The following is a 16621-nucleotide window of genomic DNA, read 5'->3' as shown; positions in this document are numbered from 1 at the left end:
TACTACTTCACATTTTCCCCATACTAATGTATTATTTTTCTACTTAATGGTGGTTTTTTTCCTAGTTTTGTTACATTGTGCACAAGAGAAATATTTCTTCATAGAATATCAGCTAATAGCTCAAAATATTTTAAAAGTGAATTCAAACAAAATTCAAGAGCTATTTCATTACATATATTTTGTACTCTATTGAAAAAAAATTAAAATCCTTTCTTTCCCGCAGGTAAATGGATTGCTTTTTTCCACCCCCACCTCCCAACACATAGGAATTATTGTGCCAATATCAGTAATATTTTAGGAAAGAATGCATCAAGGTTAAAATGATGATGTAAAAATATTGTTTAAGAAGCATTTCTTTTTTTCTTAGCAGAGCTATTACTGTTTTTATTTAATTGCTATATCCCCTTTATAATTAAATAATTGAATGCCCAATCCCAATTAATCCTTTTTAGAACTTCATTTTTTGAAATTCTTCCAGTATGCAAAGTCAATTGTCAATTCAATCCCACCTCAACTTCAAATACGTTCTCAGTACACTAGTACTTGGCTGGAATGTGTCTTATTCTTTACTATTACTTATGTCTAGATATTTTTGTAGAACAGATACTTGCTGATCAGAAAGTCTTACACTAATTAGCAGCATTGAGGGAAAAAGCTGTTAAAACTTATTTCAAGTTAGCTCAGCACCTTAAGCTGCCAATGAGAAAAGGAGAGCAAGATTGATTGTTCATGGTAATTCAAAAGCTTCAGTGGGAGTTTCAGTAGGGAAAAAATCCTAAGTAGCACCATAATACATTTATACAGCTAGTCAAAAGCAAATGGAAAGAGCACACAAGCAGACGAAGGGAGTAAACAAAATTGAGATGTATCTTTTCATAAGTTACCATAACTTTTCCTGTAAAGCTTACAGAACTTCCATTTGAAGGACAGTTATTTCTATTTTCTCCTGCTTCCAATAAGAGCAGGAAGGGAAGGAAAGTTTCCCATGTCCTTTCCAACAGAATAACAAAAATAAAAATACAACCCAAGATTTCTATGAACATCTTTAGGCAAAGACACCATCTGCGGCTGAGAAGAAAATCAGTCTTAACTGTAAAATACAGCATCCCTTTACTTAGGTAAACATACAGTTCAATAATATTTAGAACTAGGAAACTCTCTACTTGAGATCTACAAGACATCCTTCAATTTAAAATCCACTAATTTTAACACAGTGAAATGCTAATGCCTTAGAAGTTCCTGTAAAATTGATGCAGTGATTTTATCATTTTAGCATTTCCTAGTAAGAACAGATCTGGCCTCTTATAGTACAGCATTTGAAAAAAGGTGGTACAGAAGTAGATCAAGTAAAAACTAACAAATCTTACTAGGGTCAGCAAGCTGCAGACTTGAAATTTATGACAACCGTATCCCACATAGGACAGACAATATACCATCTCTACAGTCAGTAGTTACATATTGTATTATCAAGTTCACCCGATCCGTATTTAGATACCCCTATATTTTGCCACAAATCACACCCCAACCCGCAACAGAAGAGCCACACATTTGTCAGTCTTGGACCTTAGCATATCAAGAATATGCCTACGATGTAAATACCAGCTAAGATCACCGTTTCACGTTTGCCTTGCACACTTACAAGAGAGATATCCAAAAGAAAACTCACTGCATGCGAGTCGAGTTCTTATTTTACAAGTGGTTTAAAGAAATCTGTATTTCTTTCCTTCTGCCGACTTACAGTTCTATAAACCCACTATTAACATCTTAAATGCTCTTTGTTTCTTTTGATGTCCTACAAACCCTGCAAGTTTCAGGCAGATAATCACAATTAAAATTATAGATGAAAATAGTCTCTTGCTCTGTCTATAGAAACATAGATAAATGCACACAAAAGGATGATTCGAAGTAGGGTGTTTTTTTGTAAGCACAACTGCTAGCACTTAAAATTCCAGTGTTCTAGCACCAAAAACAAGATTTTACAGTAGTTCAGTTTTCAGAGGACTTATGACAATGAAAAAAACCAACAAAACACCTCTAAACCCTTCGCTAATAGAATCTGCTTTGCCCTGACAGAATAAACAAACTAGAAAACTAACCTTAAAAATTTTATTTTTTGTTTATAAACAGATACAAGAAAGAAAATCAGTACTCTATTTTAAAGCCTTTCATAAAGCTTTGCAGAATATTTTTCCATTAGTATGATGTCATAGATGCGGTGTGACTCCTAACAAACACAGTACCACAAAAATGCAGATACTACCATTCATCACTACATCATGGTTTTCCAGAAATTTGCCAACAATCTACAATAATACCTTGATGAACCTCTGACTAGCATTGGAAGAGTGGGAAGTACAGCATATAAATAGGAAGTATAGCATGTAAATATGCCAACTCTTTCCTTTCTTTCACATAAAGTGAGGAAACAAACAATACTCCACACCTGAGAAAGACAGCCCACACAACACCATCTGACTTCACATTGTCGACAGTCAAATATGCCAGACCAATTCCGTGGGTATGATCAGTGGTATAAATACTTGGCAAAATCATGTAGACATTTAACGAGAACTCAAGGTAAAAAAAGTTTTGGCAGAGTAATTCCCAACCCCTGAGCAAGATGCGTATAGGAAGAACGCTAAAGGAAGCAGGAAGCTAGTTGCACAGTGCTCCGGGGTCACTGCTCTTCCATTACAACCAGCTTTTGAGGAACTGAATTATTATTAGTATGCTTTTCATTTGTTACCTATGGTAGTCTTTCATTGTTATGGATTATTACCAGTAATCAGAAAGCACCAGCATGTTGAGTGCTAGTAGGAAAATCTAAACAAGACAGCTACATAGAGTTATAGAAAAGTCATGGGGCCATCGTGATACAGCAAACAGCGTCAACTCCATGATCAAAACACTCAGTCCTTTATTTCTTTGAAAAATAAACTTAACAAAATACTGTACTAAGTTGATTCTAGGTCAACTCATAGCTTTCAGGAAAGCTCACTGCCCTCAAAGCTATTACTTTGAACTGAGAAACTGTGGTAGGTGCTCAACTTTTCGAATCACTTTGACAGAACTGTAATGCTATTGACACTATGATTCCTTTTCCATCTGAGTCAAGTGAAAGATTCAAAAATAATTAACAACACTTAGAGGATCTAGGAACATTGATGTACGCGGCAGGTTACAAAAAGAGAATAAAGGAGTTTTCTGTTAGAGCCTAGGTATTGAAAAATATCCAGCCTTTGAAAAAGTAAACTTGTTCCCCACACCCAATGAAGAATGGTATATATTTTATATAAAAGCGTGCCTGAATTTCAATTTTACATTTGTCTTGAATATTTGCAAAAATTTGCATCCACCATGTCTAAGAATGGCATGCAGCTTTTTCAGAAGATACTTAAAAATATTTCCAAAAGAGAACAAATTATATACTTACAGCATGGGGTGTTTGGTTTGTTCACAAGTTGTGGGAATGCAAAAATAGTTGACACTTCTAGCTCATGGTTTTGATTGGGTTCCTCTTCTTCAGTCTGGTCAGCCCAAACTACTGATTTTTGCCTTTGAATCAGTTGCTCAACCTCCTCATATTCTGTCTCAATTAAAACATTTGACAACCCAGCTTCTTTCAAAATCAGATAGTGCTTACGAAGAACTGGAAGCAAAGTATTTAGTACTCTATAAAATAACAAGAGGCAAGACAAATGTGAATAAATCCAACTCATCTGATCTTTACTAGCACTGCTGCCACACTATTAGTAATTTAGTAATACAAATGTTTTTACTGTGCTCCCCTGCCCCCAGGTTCTGCTGTGTAGTTTACTTTTGGGGCATACTGTAACACTAAGAGGAGATACTCCTGACTAGGTAGACCAATTTCTCTTCAGCAAAATCCTGTATTTCACTCTAAGCATTTACTAAGTATAGTTTTCCATCAGTGTCCAAGATCTTCAGTTTCTTCTTCATAGTGTTTAAGATACCTCAAACAATACATACAAAAACACAGTCCGTACATCTTCATGGAGTTCTAGTTCTGACTTCATAAATTCAGTATCAGATAAATGAAGAATATCAACTGAATAACACAGTTTAAACCAAGCATATCTTAACTGAGTGTGCAAAAAACCTTATTGCAAGTCCAGTCAAAATAAATTTAGACACTTGGATCTTTATTTAAAGAACACAATACATTAAGATCCATGCACAACTGCAGACCAAATTAAACTGGCAAAAGTTTAGGAATTCCAGTCTGAGCACGGGAATTTGTTAACTGCGGACTCTGTTACAAGACTAAACTGTAGGTTCAAACTATAGCCAAGGGGATGTCTATGTACAAAAAAACAAAGAAGAAACTTAGTAATTACAAAAAACATGGGGTTTTCAAAGTTTGTTTTCAATTTTGCAGGTTTGTGTATTTGTTTTTGTAATGTTTATGGTAACAGCCTTTTGTCCCAGCTATGACTAAAAGCTGGTTGTTTCATTTTGTAATGATTGTTATAAATTTAATATATGTATTTACTCAACATATGTGATTATTTCCCGTTCCTTATCTTGCACCCTGGAAGGCAGGCTCAGATAGTTTGAAGAGAGTGATAGAAACAGAGCTGATGTTTACCAGCCAATTTGTTTTTTTCAGTCTTACTACCTATATACCAGTTTAATAGTAAACATTTCAATACAAGTAAAAGTAATTAATGTCTATAACGCAGAGAATTAAAATGAATAAAAACACAAAAAATGAATATTGTTCAACACAGAAGTGGAAAAAATAAGACACCCTGGCCTATTAACAATTTGTAAACGCTACGCAGAGAAAGAAATGAAGTAGAAATACTAAGTGAAGGAGAAGAGCTATAGTTTCTGTTAAACAAGAGTGGACAGAGCCCAAGATTTATCAAATCATTGTTTTCTGTATCTTTCTATAAAAAGAATATTATGCTAACCCAGAGAGAGAAGTTTGAGAAAAATTCTGCTTTTACCTAAAACTAAATTCTTGAGATAAGTATTCAGAGGTTACAAATGTCAAACTACAAGTTTTACCAGGACTGCTGTGAAATCATACTTACTTTTCTGTCTGCTTATAATGCTGATCTTGAAGGGACACTAGTGATATCATGTGCTCAATTTGTGCTTTCAAGTCCTTAGCTTCTAGGTTTAAATGGCAACACTGAAGATCTTTACGTAGTTCCTTAGGAAGTTAGCAAGAAATAAACAACAAACAACTAGATATCAAATTGAAAGTGAGAATCTCAAATTTTACCTACAAATAATCATATTGAAGTTCCTATATTGAAAAGTAAAGATAGATCAATATTATTATTTATTTTTATGGTATCAAGTACAAATTGTTTGATTTTTATTTACATACATCAGTATTGCTTTAAAGGTTTCCTTTGACAAATCAATGGGCATACTGTAATTACCTTTAAGAATCCAACAGGCGTATATGTTTATTTATGTGTGCGTTGACAAAGACAGGCTTGCCTCTTTTCCCGTGTACTTGCTGCATATCTGTATTTCAGTGATGTTGTCTGGAACAAGGCTTTACTGTATTCAGTTACCTTTCTGAGATGCCAGTATCTTGTTTGAAATACCTTACAAGTTCACTTCTTTTAAGGTACCAACATATTTTAGTGTTTCCAAATTAATTACAAGCATTAATGTATATATATATATATGCGCTCCATTATATGACTCAAAGTGTTCATTGCACACCACCATTTGAGCCAATGTACTTGACAATTGAAACCAAAATGTAGGGAGGAACAACCCCCTGCCTTTCTTTGCCTCTTTTTCTTCCTGCGCATACTTACAACCCTTCCCTTCTACCAGCTCTGGTGCTCATGTGAGGCTGCACCAAACTGACTCTCTGCTTACTAAAACCTGTCAGAACGTTACAGCTTCACACTTTTCTCCCTTCCCACCTAGCACCCTAAAAAAAAAAAACCACAACCTTTTCTGGCCAGGCTAAAAATTAGGTTGTCACATGCTTAGACAGCATCAGGAACTAAGAATAGAACTGCAGGCCCAGAAGCAGAATCAACTTTGTAGCAGCTGTCTGAAACACTCTGCCATACCATACCTATTTACCTTTAACATGCATTTTTGTAGGTAATCGTACACTTTGATGAACAAGGAATGTTTGTATGAACAAAGTACTTTTAGTGCAGAAGAACCAAACCAGTTAACACTACAACTTGAAACCACCGTGTAAGAATTAGTTAAAGTCACAGAATTACAGCATCATCTAGGTTGGAAGAGACCTCCAAGACCACCTAGTTCAACCTCTGACCTAACGCTAACAAGTCCTCCACTAAACCCTATATCTAAACGTCTTTTAAAGACCTCCAGGGATGGGGACTCAACCACTTCCCTGGGCAGGCCATTCCAATGCCTCACAACCCTTTCAGTAAAGAAGTTCTTCCTAATATCCAACCTAAACCTCCCCGGTGCAACTTTAGCCCATTCCCCCTCGTCCTGTCACCAGGCACGTGGGAGAACAGACCAACCCCCACCTCGCTACAGCCTCCTTTAAGGTACCTGTAGAGTGCAATAAGGTCACCCCTAAGCCTCCTCTTCTCGAGGCTAAACAACCCCAGCTCCCTCAGCCGCTCCTCATAAGACTTGTTCTCCAGACCCCTCACCAGCTTCGTTGCCCTTCTCTGGACTCGCTCGAGCACCTCAATGTGCACCTCTTGTAGTGAGGGGCCCAAAACTGAACACAGTACTCGAGGTGCGGCCTCACCAGACCCGAGTACAGGGTGACAATCACCTCCCTAGACCTGCTGGCCACACTGCTTCTTATGCAAGCCAGGATGCTGTTGGCCTTCCTGGCCACCTGAGCACACTGCTAGCTCATATTCAGCTGCCTATCAACCAGTACTCCCAGGTCCTTCTCGGCCAGGCAGCTTTCCAACCACTCATCTCCCGGCCTGTAGCGCTGCTTGGGGTTGTTGCGCCCCAGATGCAGGACCTGGCACTTGGCCTTGTTGAACCTCATACAGTTGGCCTCAGCCCATCGGTCCAGCCCGTCCAGATCCTCCTGCAGAGCCTTCCTGCCCTCGAGCAGATCGACACACGCACCTAACTTGGTGTCGTCTGCAAACTTACTGAGGGTGCACTTGATGCCCTCATCCAGATCATCGATAAAGATATTGAAGAGAACTGGCCCCAGTACTGAGCCCTGGGGGACTCCACTAGTGACCGGCCTCCAACTGGATTTAACTCCATTCACCAGGACTCTTTGGGCCCGGCTATCCAGCCAGTTTTTAACCCAATGAAGCGTACGCCAGTCCAAGCCATGAGCAGCCAGTTTCTTGAGGAGAATACTGGGAAATGGTGTCAAAAGCCTTACCGAAATCAAGGCAGACCACATCCACAGCCTTTCCCTCATCCACTAAGCGTGTCACTTTGTCATGGAAAAAGATCAGGTTCGTCAAGCAAGACCTGCCTTTCATAAACCCATGCTGACTGGGCCTGATTGCCTGCTTGCCCTGCAAGTGCCGTGTGATGACATTCAAGATAATCTGCTCCATGAGCTTCCTTGGCACTGAAGTCAAAGTCATAAATGTGATGGAGAGAGAAGAAAAAAAGCTCAAAAGATTCTTAGCTCAAGTCAGATGTTCACTACAACGTATGTGATCTGCTCTTAAAGTGAAGGCATTTTACCTTTGGAATGCTCCCATCTTGACCCAGGAAGCGCATTTCGTTTTCAACTCGATGCAGCCAATTGGAATTTTCCTCAAAGCGTTCAATCTCTTCCTGTTTCTTCTTCTGCATGTGTGCGCAGTAGGTTCTAAGCCTTGCAAGCCTATGATCCCGCTTACAAGTGGCCTAAAAATGAATAAAAACGATGTTTATGGTAGCAGATTTCAAATGGTCTTCTGTAACGTCTCTATACATAAAAAACATTTCCATACATTCATACTTAACGGTCCATAAACATGTTACATATTTGGCCTGTTTAGTACAAGTGAAGTAGCACATTCTCCTTATGGGCTTTAATTAATTACGTTTAAAAGTTTCCACACTTTTTTCCTCCCTGAAAACCCTGAGAATATAGAGAGTACAGTTATTTGATTATTCCTTTCAAGAGTAATAATACATGGTTTTTCATCAATATCTGTTCTAGGCCATATTTATCTCAAACCGGAGGGACTGAGAAAACTGCACATGCACATAAACACCATTCTAGATACAAGATAATCTAATAATTTTTAGTAACTCAAGCATCAATATGATGAAGGAGTTTTATCTGCTTTGTTTTCCTAATGCAATATGATCTAAAAGAAGCCCACCAAAAGATAAAATATTTGGCAAATGGAAAACCCTCTATCTTTGAGCATCTGAATTGTTCTGATGTTTCTCTGAAACCTGCCAACAGAAAGGTACAGGAACAGGAAAAGCAGTCTGGGTATGAATTAAGTCCTAAATACGACAGAGGAGAATCATTCTAATTTCTGAGGACAGCTTTAATTTCTGGTATACTTTCTAAATTAGGTCACTTTAACTCAGCTAGTCATAGAGAACAACCACCTCAGGTAGCGTTCAGAGTCCAAATGTAACTAAACTTCAGTTAAAAATGCATTTAAAGTAAATTTGCTACACTGAATGAAAATGAATATACAAAAGCCAATTAGTTTTTTTTAAGAAACTATATAAGTTATGTATCTGCAACCATACATTTCCAAAATTAAGTCTGTAAGCGCTAACTTCATTGACCAGAATTAATCTACTTATTTACAATAGCAGGTCAAACTGGTTCCATCGTAGGTGTCAGAAAAAAAGTATGAACATAACTTCCTAGTGTTGCACAAAACACCAATTAATCTGATGTCCTTCTGAACATACTGTAGAAAACAGCAAAAATCCATGGGGAGATGAACAACGCATTTCCTAAGCTAACTTTTTGAAATGCTTACTTCAACAGCCGGTGTGCCGACAACAGAACCAGCATGGCAAAGATACCTGAACTATGTGTGAACACCAGGACCAAGACTAGACTCTGGCCAGAATTTCATTTAGAAGATAAGACAGTCTAAAGAAAAACAAAGACAACAGAGGACCCAAACAAGATGGAGTCGCTTAGTAAGGGGTCAGCTCCTTTAGGGAAGGTACCAGGAAGAAGAGTTAAGTGCCAGACTAAAGTTGTCAATGACCACTGGACAGTTCCCTCTGTTCAGCAAGGCCAGCAGAAAGCTTTCAGGACCAGTCAAACAGAGAAATCCAAATGCATTGTTTTGCATACTTGTCTTCAGTTTTTACATGGTGCAGGAGAGGTATTATGACTGAAGGTGGTATTGACAATATCCCACCATTTGATGAACCCTTCCAATAGGTTCCCATCAATAAAGGACATGTTATATTACTCTGCTGAAATAGAAAAAAATGGTTAAGCATATTAGCTGTATCTGAGCCAGAGCACAGCCTCTAAAACACATTCTCCTGGCCCAGACACTTGGCTCTTACTCAGTTTTACAATTGCCTAAGTCACATGAGAGAAGAGATTTTCTCTCCCAGACTGAAGAATTGGGACATATTCAACAAGTAGTTTTAGGTTCAGCATGCACAACTGCAGCGAGCAGAAAAATGGAAATCAGGACAGACTGACTGCTTTCCAGGAATACGTTCCTGTTCATAACAGTTAAAATCACGATAGTGTCAGAAGTGATTTTAAATCTATTCTTTTTTAAAGCCTCTCACAGTAGCAGTTTTTGCCATGCCTTTATAAAGAAAGACTAGAAAAAAAACAGATTGCAAGACCAATGCAGAAAGTATCAAGATAAACTAAGTCAAAAATGAGTAAAAAGCTGCTTAAACTCAGTCAAGTAGTTAAAACACAGAGGCACAGCTTTATATGTTTACATACTAAGACGGACTGCATATTCTACTACTGGTACAAAGGTTTTCTGGACAACACTACCATACACCTAGCAGGGAACAGAAAGACAACAGACACAGGAAAAGGCAACAGAGTGGAGGAACAGGAATTAGACAGGAGTACATAAGCAGTGTTTTATGTATGTAAACAGTGTTTTGAATACTCAGTGCCCAAGTTCCGAAAAAGCTGAAACTAGGTGCAGTTATGTGGGAAATGGAACAGTCATCCATTACTGGTGCAGGATTGAACTTCACAAGGTAAGTTGTAACCAACTTTTTGTATCAAAAAGCATTTGGAAGAACAGAGACGAAGGTAACCTGAACTTATACGTTATTTTTTCCTTCTTTCTAAAATTATCATTTAAAATATTCAAATTGATGTTTTCAAGTGTAAGAAAGAAAACCTTTGTGTTGATTTGCCTGTCATTATTACATCTAGTTACTGAGCACAAACCATTCAGTGTAAACTTCAGAATGCTTTAGAAGTAAGACTTGTCCTTTACAAATTAGTATTTGAGAAATACCCCTGTAGCCTCAGTGTATTTTAGAAAGAAAGCCCAGAGGCATTTAGGAAAACAGCAAATGTGTAAAAATGCATGGAAGAACAGAAGCATTATAGTGCACAAGGGAAACATGAGCAGTCACTCTGATAATCAAATGACTGGATTCCAAATTAAAATCCAATTTGTTCCAACCAAAGTAGTCTCAAAAGGACACCAAGTTTTACCATTACAGCGACTTACTCTTGTTAATAATTTATGCATTGTACAGTGACACTTGACTCTTCGTAAATCACATCTATAAGCTAACCCATGGCAAAACCAACAACATTTCAGTGTAGCACGCTAGCATTCAGCACTAGTTTAATCAGCTCATAAGAAACATTTGAATTTAAGTGTGAAGGCATAACCCTCCTAACGAATATATAACTGTGTTGCATTGTAAGCAGCACTTAATGCAGCACAGACAAACATTTTATGCCACAGAAACTCTGAAAGTAGAGTTCTAGAACACATTAGTCACTTGAAATATCTTCATTAATGACAAGCAAAAAATGTGACATATTTTCACTTTGACATTTTATCTAAGGACCAAATTCCATGTGAATCATCAAGAAAAAAACAGTCATATGGCAAACCATCATTTTCAGCCAAATGCAGACTGTTACTATGACTAAGCAAAATCAGCCCCACCCTCAAATCCATACCTACATAAAACATACGTTCCACATTGTAGCAGAAAAATTAAGAAACTGTATATACCTTCATCTTCGAGAAATACATGAGCATTCAATGCTTTACAACAGCAATAGTTAATACTTAGTTCCAAATTCTTTTCAAGGCAATGAAACGTGATTTTGGTTCACATGCCCTCAAGCAGACAGCCAAAAATCTTCATGGTGACTACTGAGAACATCAACAATAAGGACCTGCCTTGTTTAGCACGTGTTTTATGTTTTTCCTTATGGAAAGGATCAGTCACGACAAAATCGATTTCTTAGCTTGATAACAGCTTCTGCAGCTATACCATCCACACATTAACACACTGGTTTTCGACACAAGCACGATGAGTCTCCCAAATCAGGTACCAAGTAGCTATGACAAATCTAAATAAGGCTAAGATGAAAAGAGTTTTCACAATTAACAATGAAAAGCACATCAACATTTTTTGTGTGGTATGGAGGGGATAGAAGTATACCTGAAACAAATACACTTTCTGTATTAATGTTCAAAATGTTTTCCAAGTGATTACCCATGTGTCCCATTTCAATAGTATAGAGAAGCACTAAGTTATATAAATACTTCAGCAAAATTCATATATTAGTATAGCAAAACCAAAGATGCAAACAACTCACCTTTTCTACTCTTTCTTCAGAGCACATTAGTTGGATTTGTTCATGACATTGTTTCTGGTAATGTATTTTCAGTGTGTTTACTTTCAGTTGCATTTCCAGCTTTAGGTATTCTTTTCTGATCTCTTCACGGTTTGCAAACACATTTTTAAGGATTTCTTGGTATCTGTTAGAAGCAAAATATCACAATGAAGAATATCCAATTAGCTGCTTAGACTTTTTTTTAAAGACCATCCTCTACATTGGATGTAAAGTTGCAAGTCCTAGCTAATAAAATATAAAGAAAATAAAGACGACAAATCAAAGTTTGTTATAGCACTAAAGAGTTTCAGTGCTTCAGTAAGTGTTTCATATACTCAAGCTAGAAACGTGCTGTGAAACGTATAAGGGGGTCACTGAAAATAAACCTTATATTTATGAAGACAACACTGGGATTCAAAACAAAGACTTCTCCAACCTCTTCACAGAAGTATTAGCTCTACCTCCAAAGGATACAAAAAAAGCTGCATTCTCTACTTTGTATAGTGATTTATTAAACAGATTAGACTACAGTTGCCATAGACACCTAAGATCTCCTTCAAAAAAACCCACCCTACTCAAAAAAAACCACACAGGATCTTCTTTTGCTCAGTTTTTCCTCGAGTTCCATTGTACAATTTTAGTCACAAAAGGACAACAAAATTCAGAACACACATCATATTTTAACATTCACTAGGCTAATAGGGGAAAAAGTGATAGATGGTAGTTAGATATTCCAAGGAGACTGATGTTTAAGAACATCATTACCATATTGTAACGTTAGTTTCAGCAGTGGTACTTTTTTGCTTTACTCCTGAACACTGAAAGTGCAGTCCAGAATAGTCCAAAAAGATACCGTATGCCTCAGAAATGACACCATAAGAATTCTTACATAAGAAGGCACCACTTTACATATGCTCTCAAGATGTGCAAACTTTGAGATTGTTATGCAGTGTTTAGTATGAAATACCATAAAATACCATACAAATACCATAAAACAGCACAGACTCAAGTAGAAAGCAAGTTGAAGATACATTCTTGCCATATACTTAGCTTCTTGCCAATGTGTTTCTGAAGTAGCAATTTATTTCATAATAAAATGTCTGAATAACCCCAGGTGTTTTATTCTGGTATTTTATTGCTTGCATTTTAAAAAAAATCATTATTCTTTATCGTTTCAGAAAACTAATAGCTTTGCTCCAAAGTGTCCAGAGAATGCTATTGTACTGGCATACGAAAAGATCTGTACCAACACACACTTTAAAATTCACTGCATGTATGTGTATTTCTTTAAGGACTATAATATTCTTGGTGCAGAGAATTACAGAGTTCTTACCCTACAATTTTACTATCTATACAAGCATTCACCGTGAGTGAATCCTTGCACAAGTGGCTGGAGAATTTTTTCCCTCTATAGTATCCATAGAAACATGGTTGCTCCCATCTGCTTGGGAAACACAGTAATTGAGAAGTGATGGTAAATCCTCTATTTCCATCACAGTAAAACCCTAGGCATAATTTAAGAGAGGCTGCAGAATAGGCTCTCAATCCATACTCTGTCATTGTTAAGAACTGTTACCAGTAAATAAACTCCTTGTGTCCCAGATAGAGTTTCAAGTACAGAAGCCTTTGCAAAACTCCTGCCTTGAGCTGGATTCACTTTCTCAATAATCATAATTTTCATGGAGTCATCTTTCCCATTCTTCACCTAAAAGTGACAGAATGATCCTGTAAGAACATCCAGGGTATGAGTGCATCTCTCGACTACCTAGTTTCAGAGAGATGACGGGCCTGTAGGTGGCAGCTCCAAAGCCAGTGTGCATTGCCTACCTCAGCAGGCTCAAGACTTGAAGGTCTGGCAGACAACAAATCTCCAAGCTTTACTCAGGGGGAGCAGGAAAGACATCTGGGTTTGGAGAAGCAACTAATCAGTGAACCTTGTCCAGATCACACTGGAAGCAGAAGTCATAGAAAGACGTACCGAAACACTAAGCTGCAGTAAGTCTTTCTACTCTGTGCCAAACAGAAGGGAGAAAGTAGCAGAATACTGTCAGAACCTGTAAGTCAATGTGGGGAAATCAATTGATCATTCACACTCTGAGTAGGATCAACGTGAAAAGACCCTTATGAGGAAAAAAGTATACAATCCACTTTATTGCAATTTCTTGCATGTGTCTCTATGATTTTTGTAATTTTTGGAATATCCACTTACCAACATATCTTGGCATGGAATATATCCAGAACATTCAAGAAACATTACAGAGACCTTACCCGTAACTATTTCTCATCTCACATAAGATGAAATAAAGGACAAATCACCAGAAATTAAATTAACGTTAAAGACTTACACTATACAAAAATATGCAGAAAACCTGTCAGAAACATCAACCTGACTTTGAAACTTAGTTCTTTTGAGAATGCAGTTTACATAATCTGAAAGAGCCATTTGACACCTTGGAGTGAGTGTAGTACTAACCTCAGTTAGAAAGCCTTTTGCCCAGAAGGGAACTGCTGGGAAACCAAGTCTCCTGACACACGGAAGAAAACTGACTTCAGTCTCTTCCTGCCCTGCCCCAAATTGATATGATGTCAATACTTGACAAAACACTACCTTAATTATTTTAGAATTTTGGTTGGCTTAACAATAAAATCCTCTTCATACAGTTTTACTGCTTACTATGCTTTAATAAATTTTTTCAAGTACTCTGAATTTAAGGATATGCAAATCTCCCACAGATACAGACAAGATTCACCCTTAATATTTTTGCTACCAAAACTTTCCAAAACACTTAATTTTCTCTAGTAGGACACAATCATGTGCATGCGTAAACATATGTGCACACACACACAACTCAGTTTTAATTAGTTCTCTTTTAGAAAGATAGTACTTCCAGATGACGGTCCTCCCAAAAATGCAAGAAAAACAACAGAAATTAGATCTGAGCTCAAGAAAACTTAAAATCATTTCATAGTAATATTGATAAGTATTGACTTGAAATAGGGTAAGACTTAAAACAAACATTTATTCTACAAATAGTTTTATAAATCATGCCAACTCCAGTTTTAAAGTGATCTTAATGTGATCAGTTTACCTTTTTATTTCCTCTTGCTGATGGTTTGAAAGTACTGCACCATCGTAATTTTCAAGAACACTTGCTTTCTTTTCTTCATATGCTCTCAGTTTCTCTTTCAACATTATGATCTTAAACAAAAAGGTACCTTTTAGTTAGAATTTTTCTGATTTTTTTTAAACCATCTTTCTACACATTTGTCTTGAAATACTTTATAAATAACATTAAGTTTTATTCTTTTTGAAAAACAGAACATTCTTTACTTCAAAAGCCTAAACAGGAACATTAGGACAATACTTACCTTATATGTTTAAAACCATGACAATTTTTTTTTTTTTATTTTTAACTCCAACTCATAATAATTAGTATTTCAATCTTTTAACGATAAATTTTAACATACCTCTTTCTTCTGTTCATTGCAAATTTTAACATATTGGCTTATGTGGCTGTCAAAACTAACAATGTTGCTCTTCAACTGTTAAAGAAAAGAAAAAATTAGAATTGATGAAGGTGCCTTCATGCTTCCCTGTAAAATAAATACACTATGTTTAAATAGTGCATAATTATATTTGTACTATACTATGAGAAAAGGGATGAAAACATTCCTGACTTGCTCAAGAGAACTATGAGCCTCTTAGCTTTTGCAGTAATTGGCTGCATACCCGTGGCAGCAATTTTCCTCAGAACAGCAGTAATAATTACATTTACAGATGTAAGTGCATTTTGCATTTATTTAGACTAGTTTTACTATTTGATAAATGCCTTGTGGATTTCATTATACAAGTTATCTTTACATTATGGAGAATATAAACAAAATGGAACAAAATGGAGAAGAGATGAAATAAATGGAAACTGCAATCAAGACTATATTATGTAAAGAAAATTCAGGTGTTACAATACAAGGAATTATGAAAAAAGTCAAAATAGTCTGAGTACTACAGACCAGAAGACAGGATGCTGCAGCAGTTTTTCATTCATCAATACTATCTCATTGAGCTTCTTAGCTCCAGCTGAATTCTAGTTGTGTTAAAACTGGACTGGCTCTTGTACAACTGCTAGCACATCTTGCATGTGCTTTACAGTTCTCCAAGAACATAATAGTAAGATACTGAAATTGGCTGTGAACTTTACCATATGAATACTATTTTTAGTTTTGAGGCTCACAAGACAAGATCTCGCAAACTAGCAGCTGCCTCAGTAACAAACACCCAGATAATGAAGAGTAGACTGCAGCAATGAGCTAACAACAAAATTGAGACAGAAATGAATTAAAATCACTTTTTGAAAGAAATAACTCTCCCTCCCTCAAGAATATGTAATACTTTGAAATTAGATCAATAAATATCAATATACTCACGGAAGACTTAATATCTTTTGCTCGGTTTGCATACTTAAGAGTATTGTAAGTATCATCATAGAACATAGAAGATGGACTAACAGCAGCTATCATTATTGTTCGGCAATTTCCTCCAAGGGAATCTTTCAATAAACGTGTAAGCTTGCTGTTTCGATAAGGAATATGCTGTTTTTTGCTCTAGAAAGAAATGATTTTTTATGGATTAAAGTAATTGTATTTTACACATCAATCTGTTCAAATGTTTGTTTACAATTTCATCAACACCATTAAATACGACAAACAGCCTTGCAACTTTTCTTTTACGTAAGTCATCTTCCTCAAAATTACCTTTAAAGTGGATTGTTTGAGCGTTATTTTGAGCGTTATCTCCTGTTTAATACCTTTAGAACACAAGTATTAGCCAGATTACTTTCTGATATCTGGATACATAACAACAGTTTCTGTGATGTG

At 36.6% G+C, this 16621-nt stretch overlaps 1 protein-coding gene across 1 annotated transcript in view; it reads right to left on the bottom strand.

The window, feature by feature from the left end:
• The window catches only part of KIF18A (kinesin family member 18A), a 42409-nt gene that overhangs the window by 13052 nt on the left and 12736 nt on the right, over positions 1-16621 (bottom strand). The window contains exons 6-12 of the mRNA XM_013177767.3: positions 16172-16348; positions 15215-15289; positions 14836-14945; positions 11729-11891; positions 7663-7827; positions 5061-5182; positions 3434-3672 (exon numbers count right to left, since the gene is read on the bottom strand). Coding sequence (XP_013033221.1) covers positions 3434-3672; positions 5061-5182; positions 7663-7827; positions 11729-11891; positions 14836-14945; positions 15215-15289; positions 16172-16348 — 1051 coding nt within the window. The remainder of the gene's footprint in view (positions 1-3433; positions 3673-5060; positions 5183-7662; positions 7828-11728; positions 11892-14835; positions 14946-15214; positions 15290-16171; positions 16349-16621) is intronic.

The sequence above is a fragment of the Anser cygnoides genome, chromosome 5 (genome assembly GCF_040182565.1).
Source record: "Anser cygnoides isolate HZ-2024a breed goose chromosome 5, Taihu_goose_T2T_genome, whole genome shotgun sequence".
Taxonomy (NCBI): Eukaryota; Metazoa; Chordata; class Aves; order Anseriformes; family Anatidae; genus Anser; species Anser cygnoides.
The sequence above is the reverse complement of the archived record's forward strand: the minus strand, read 5'-3'. Positions and strand labels throughout refer to the sequence as shown.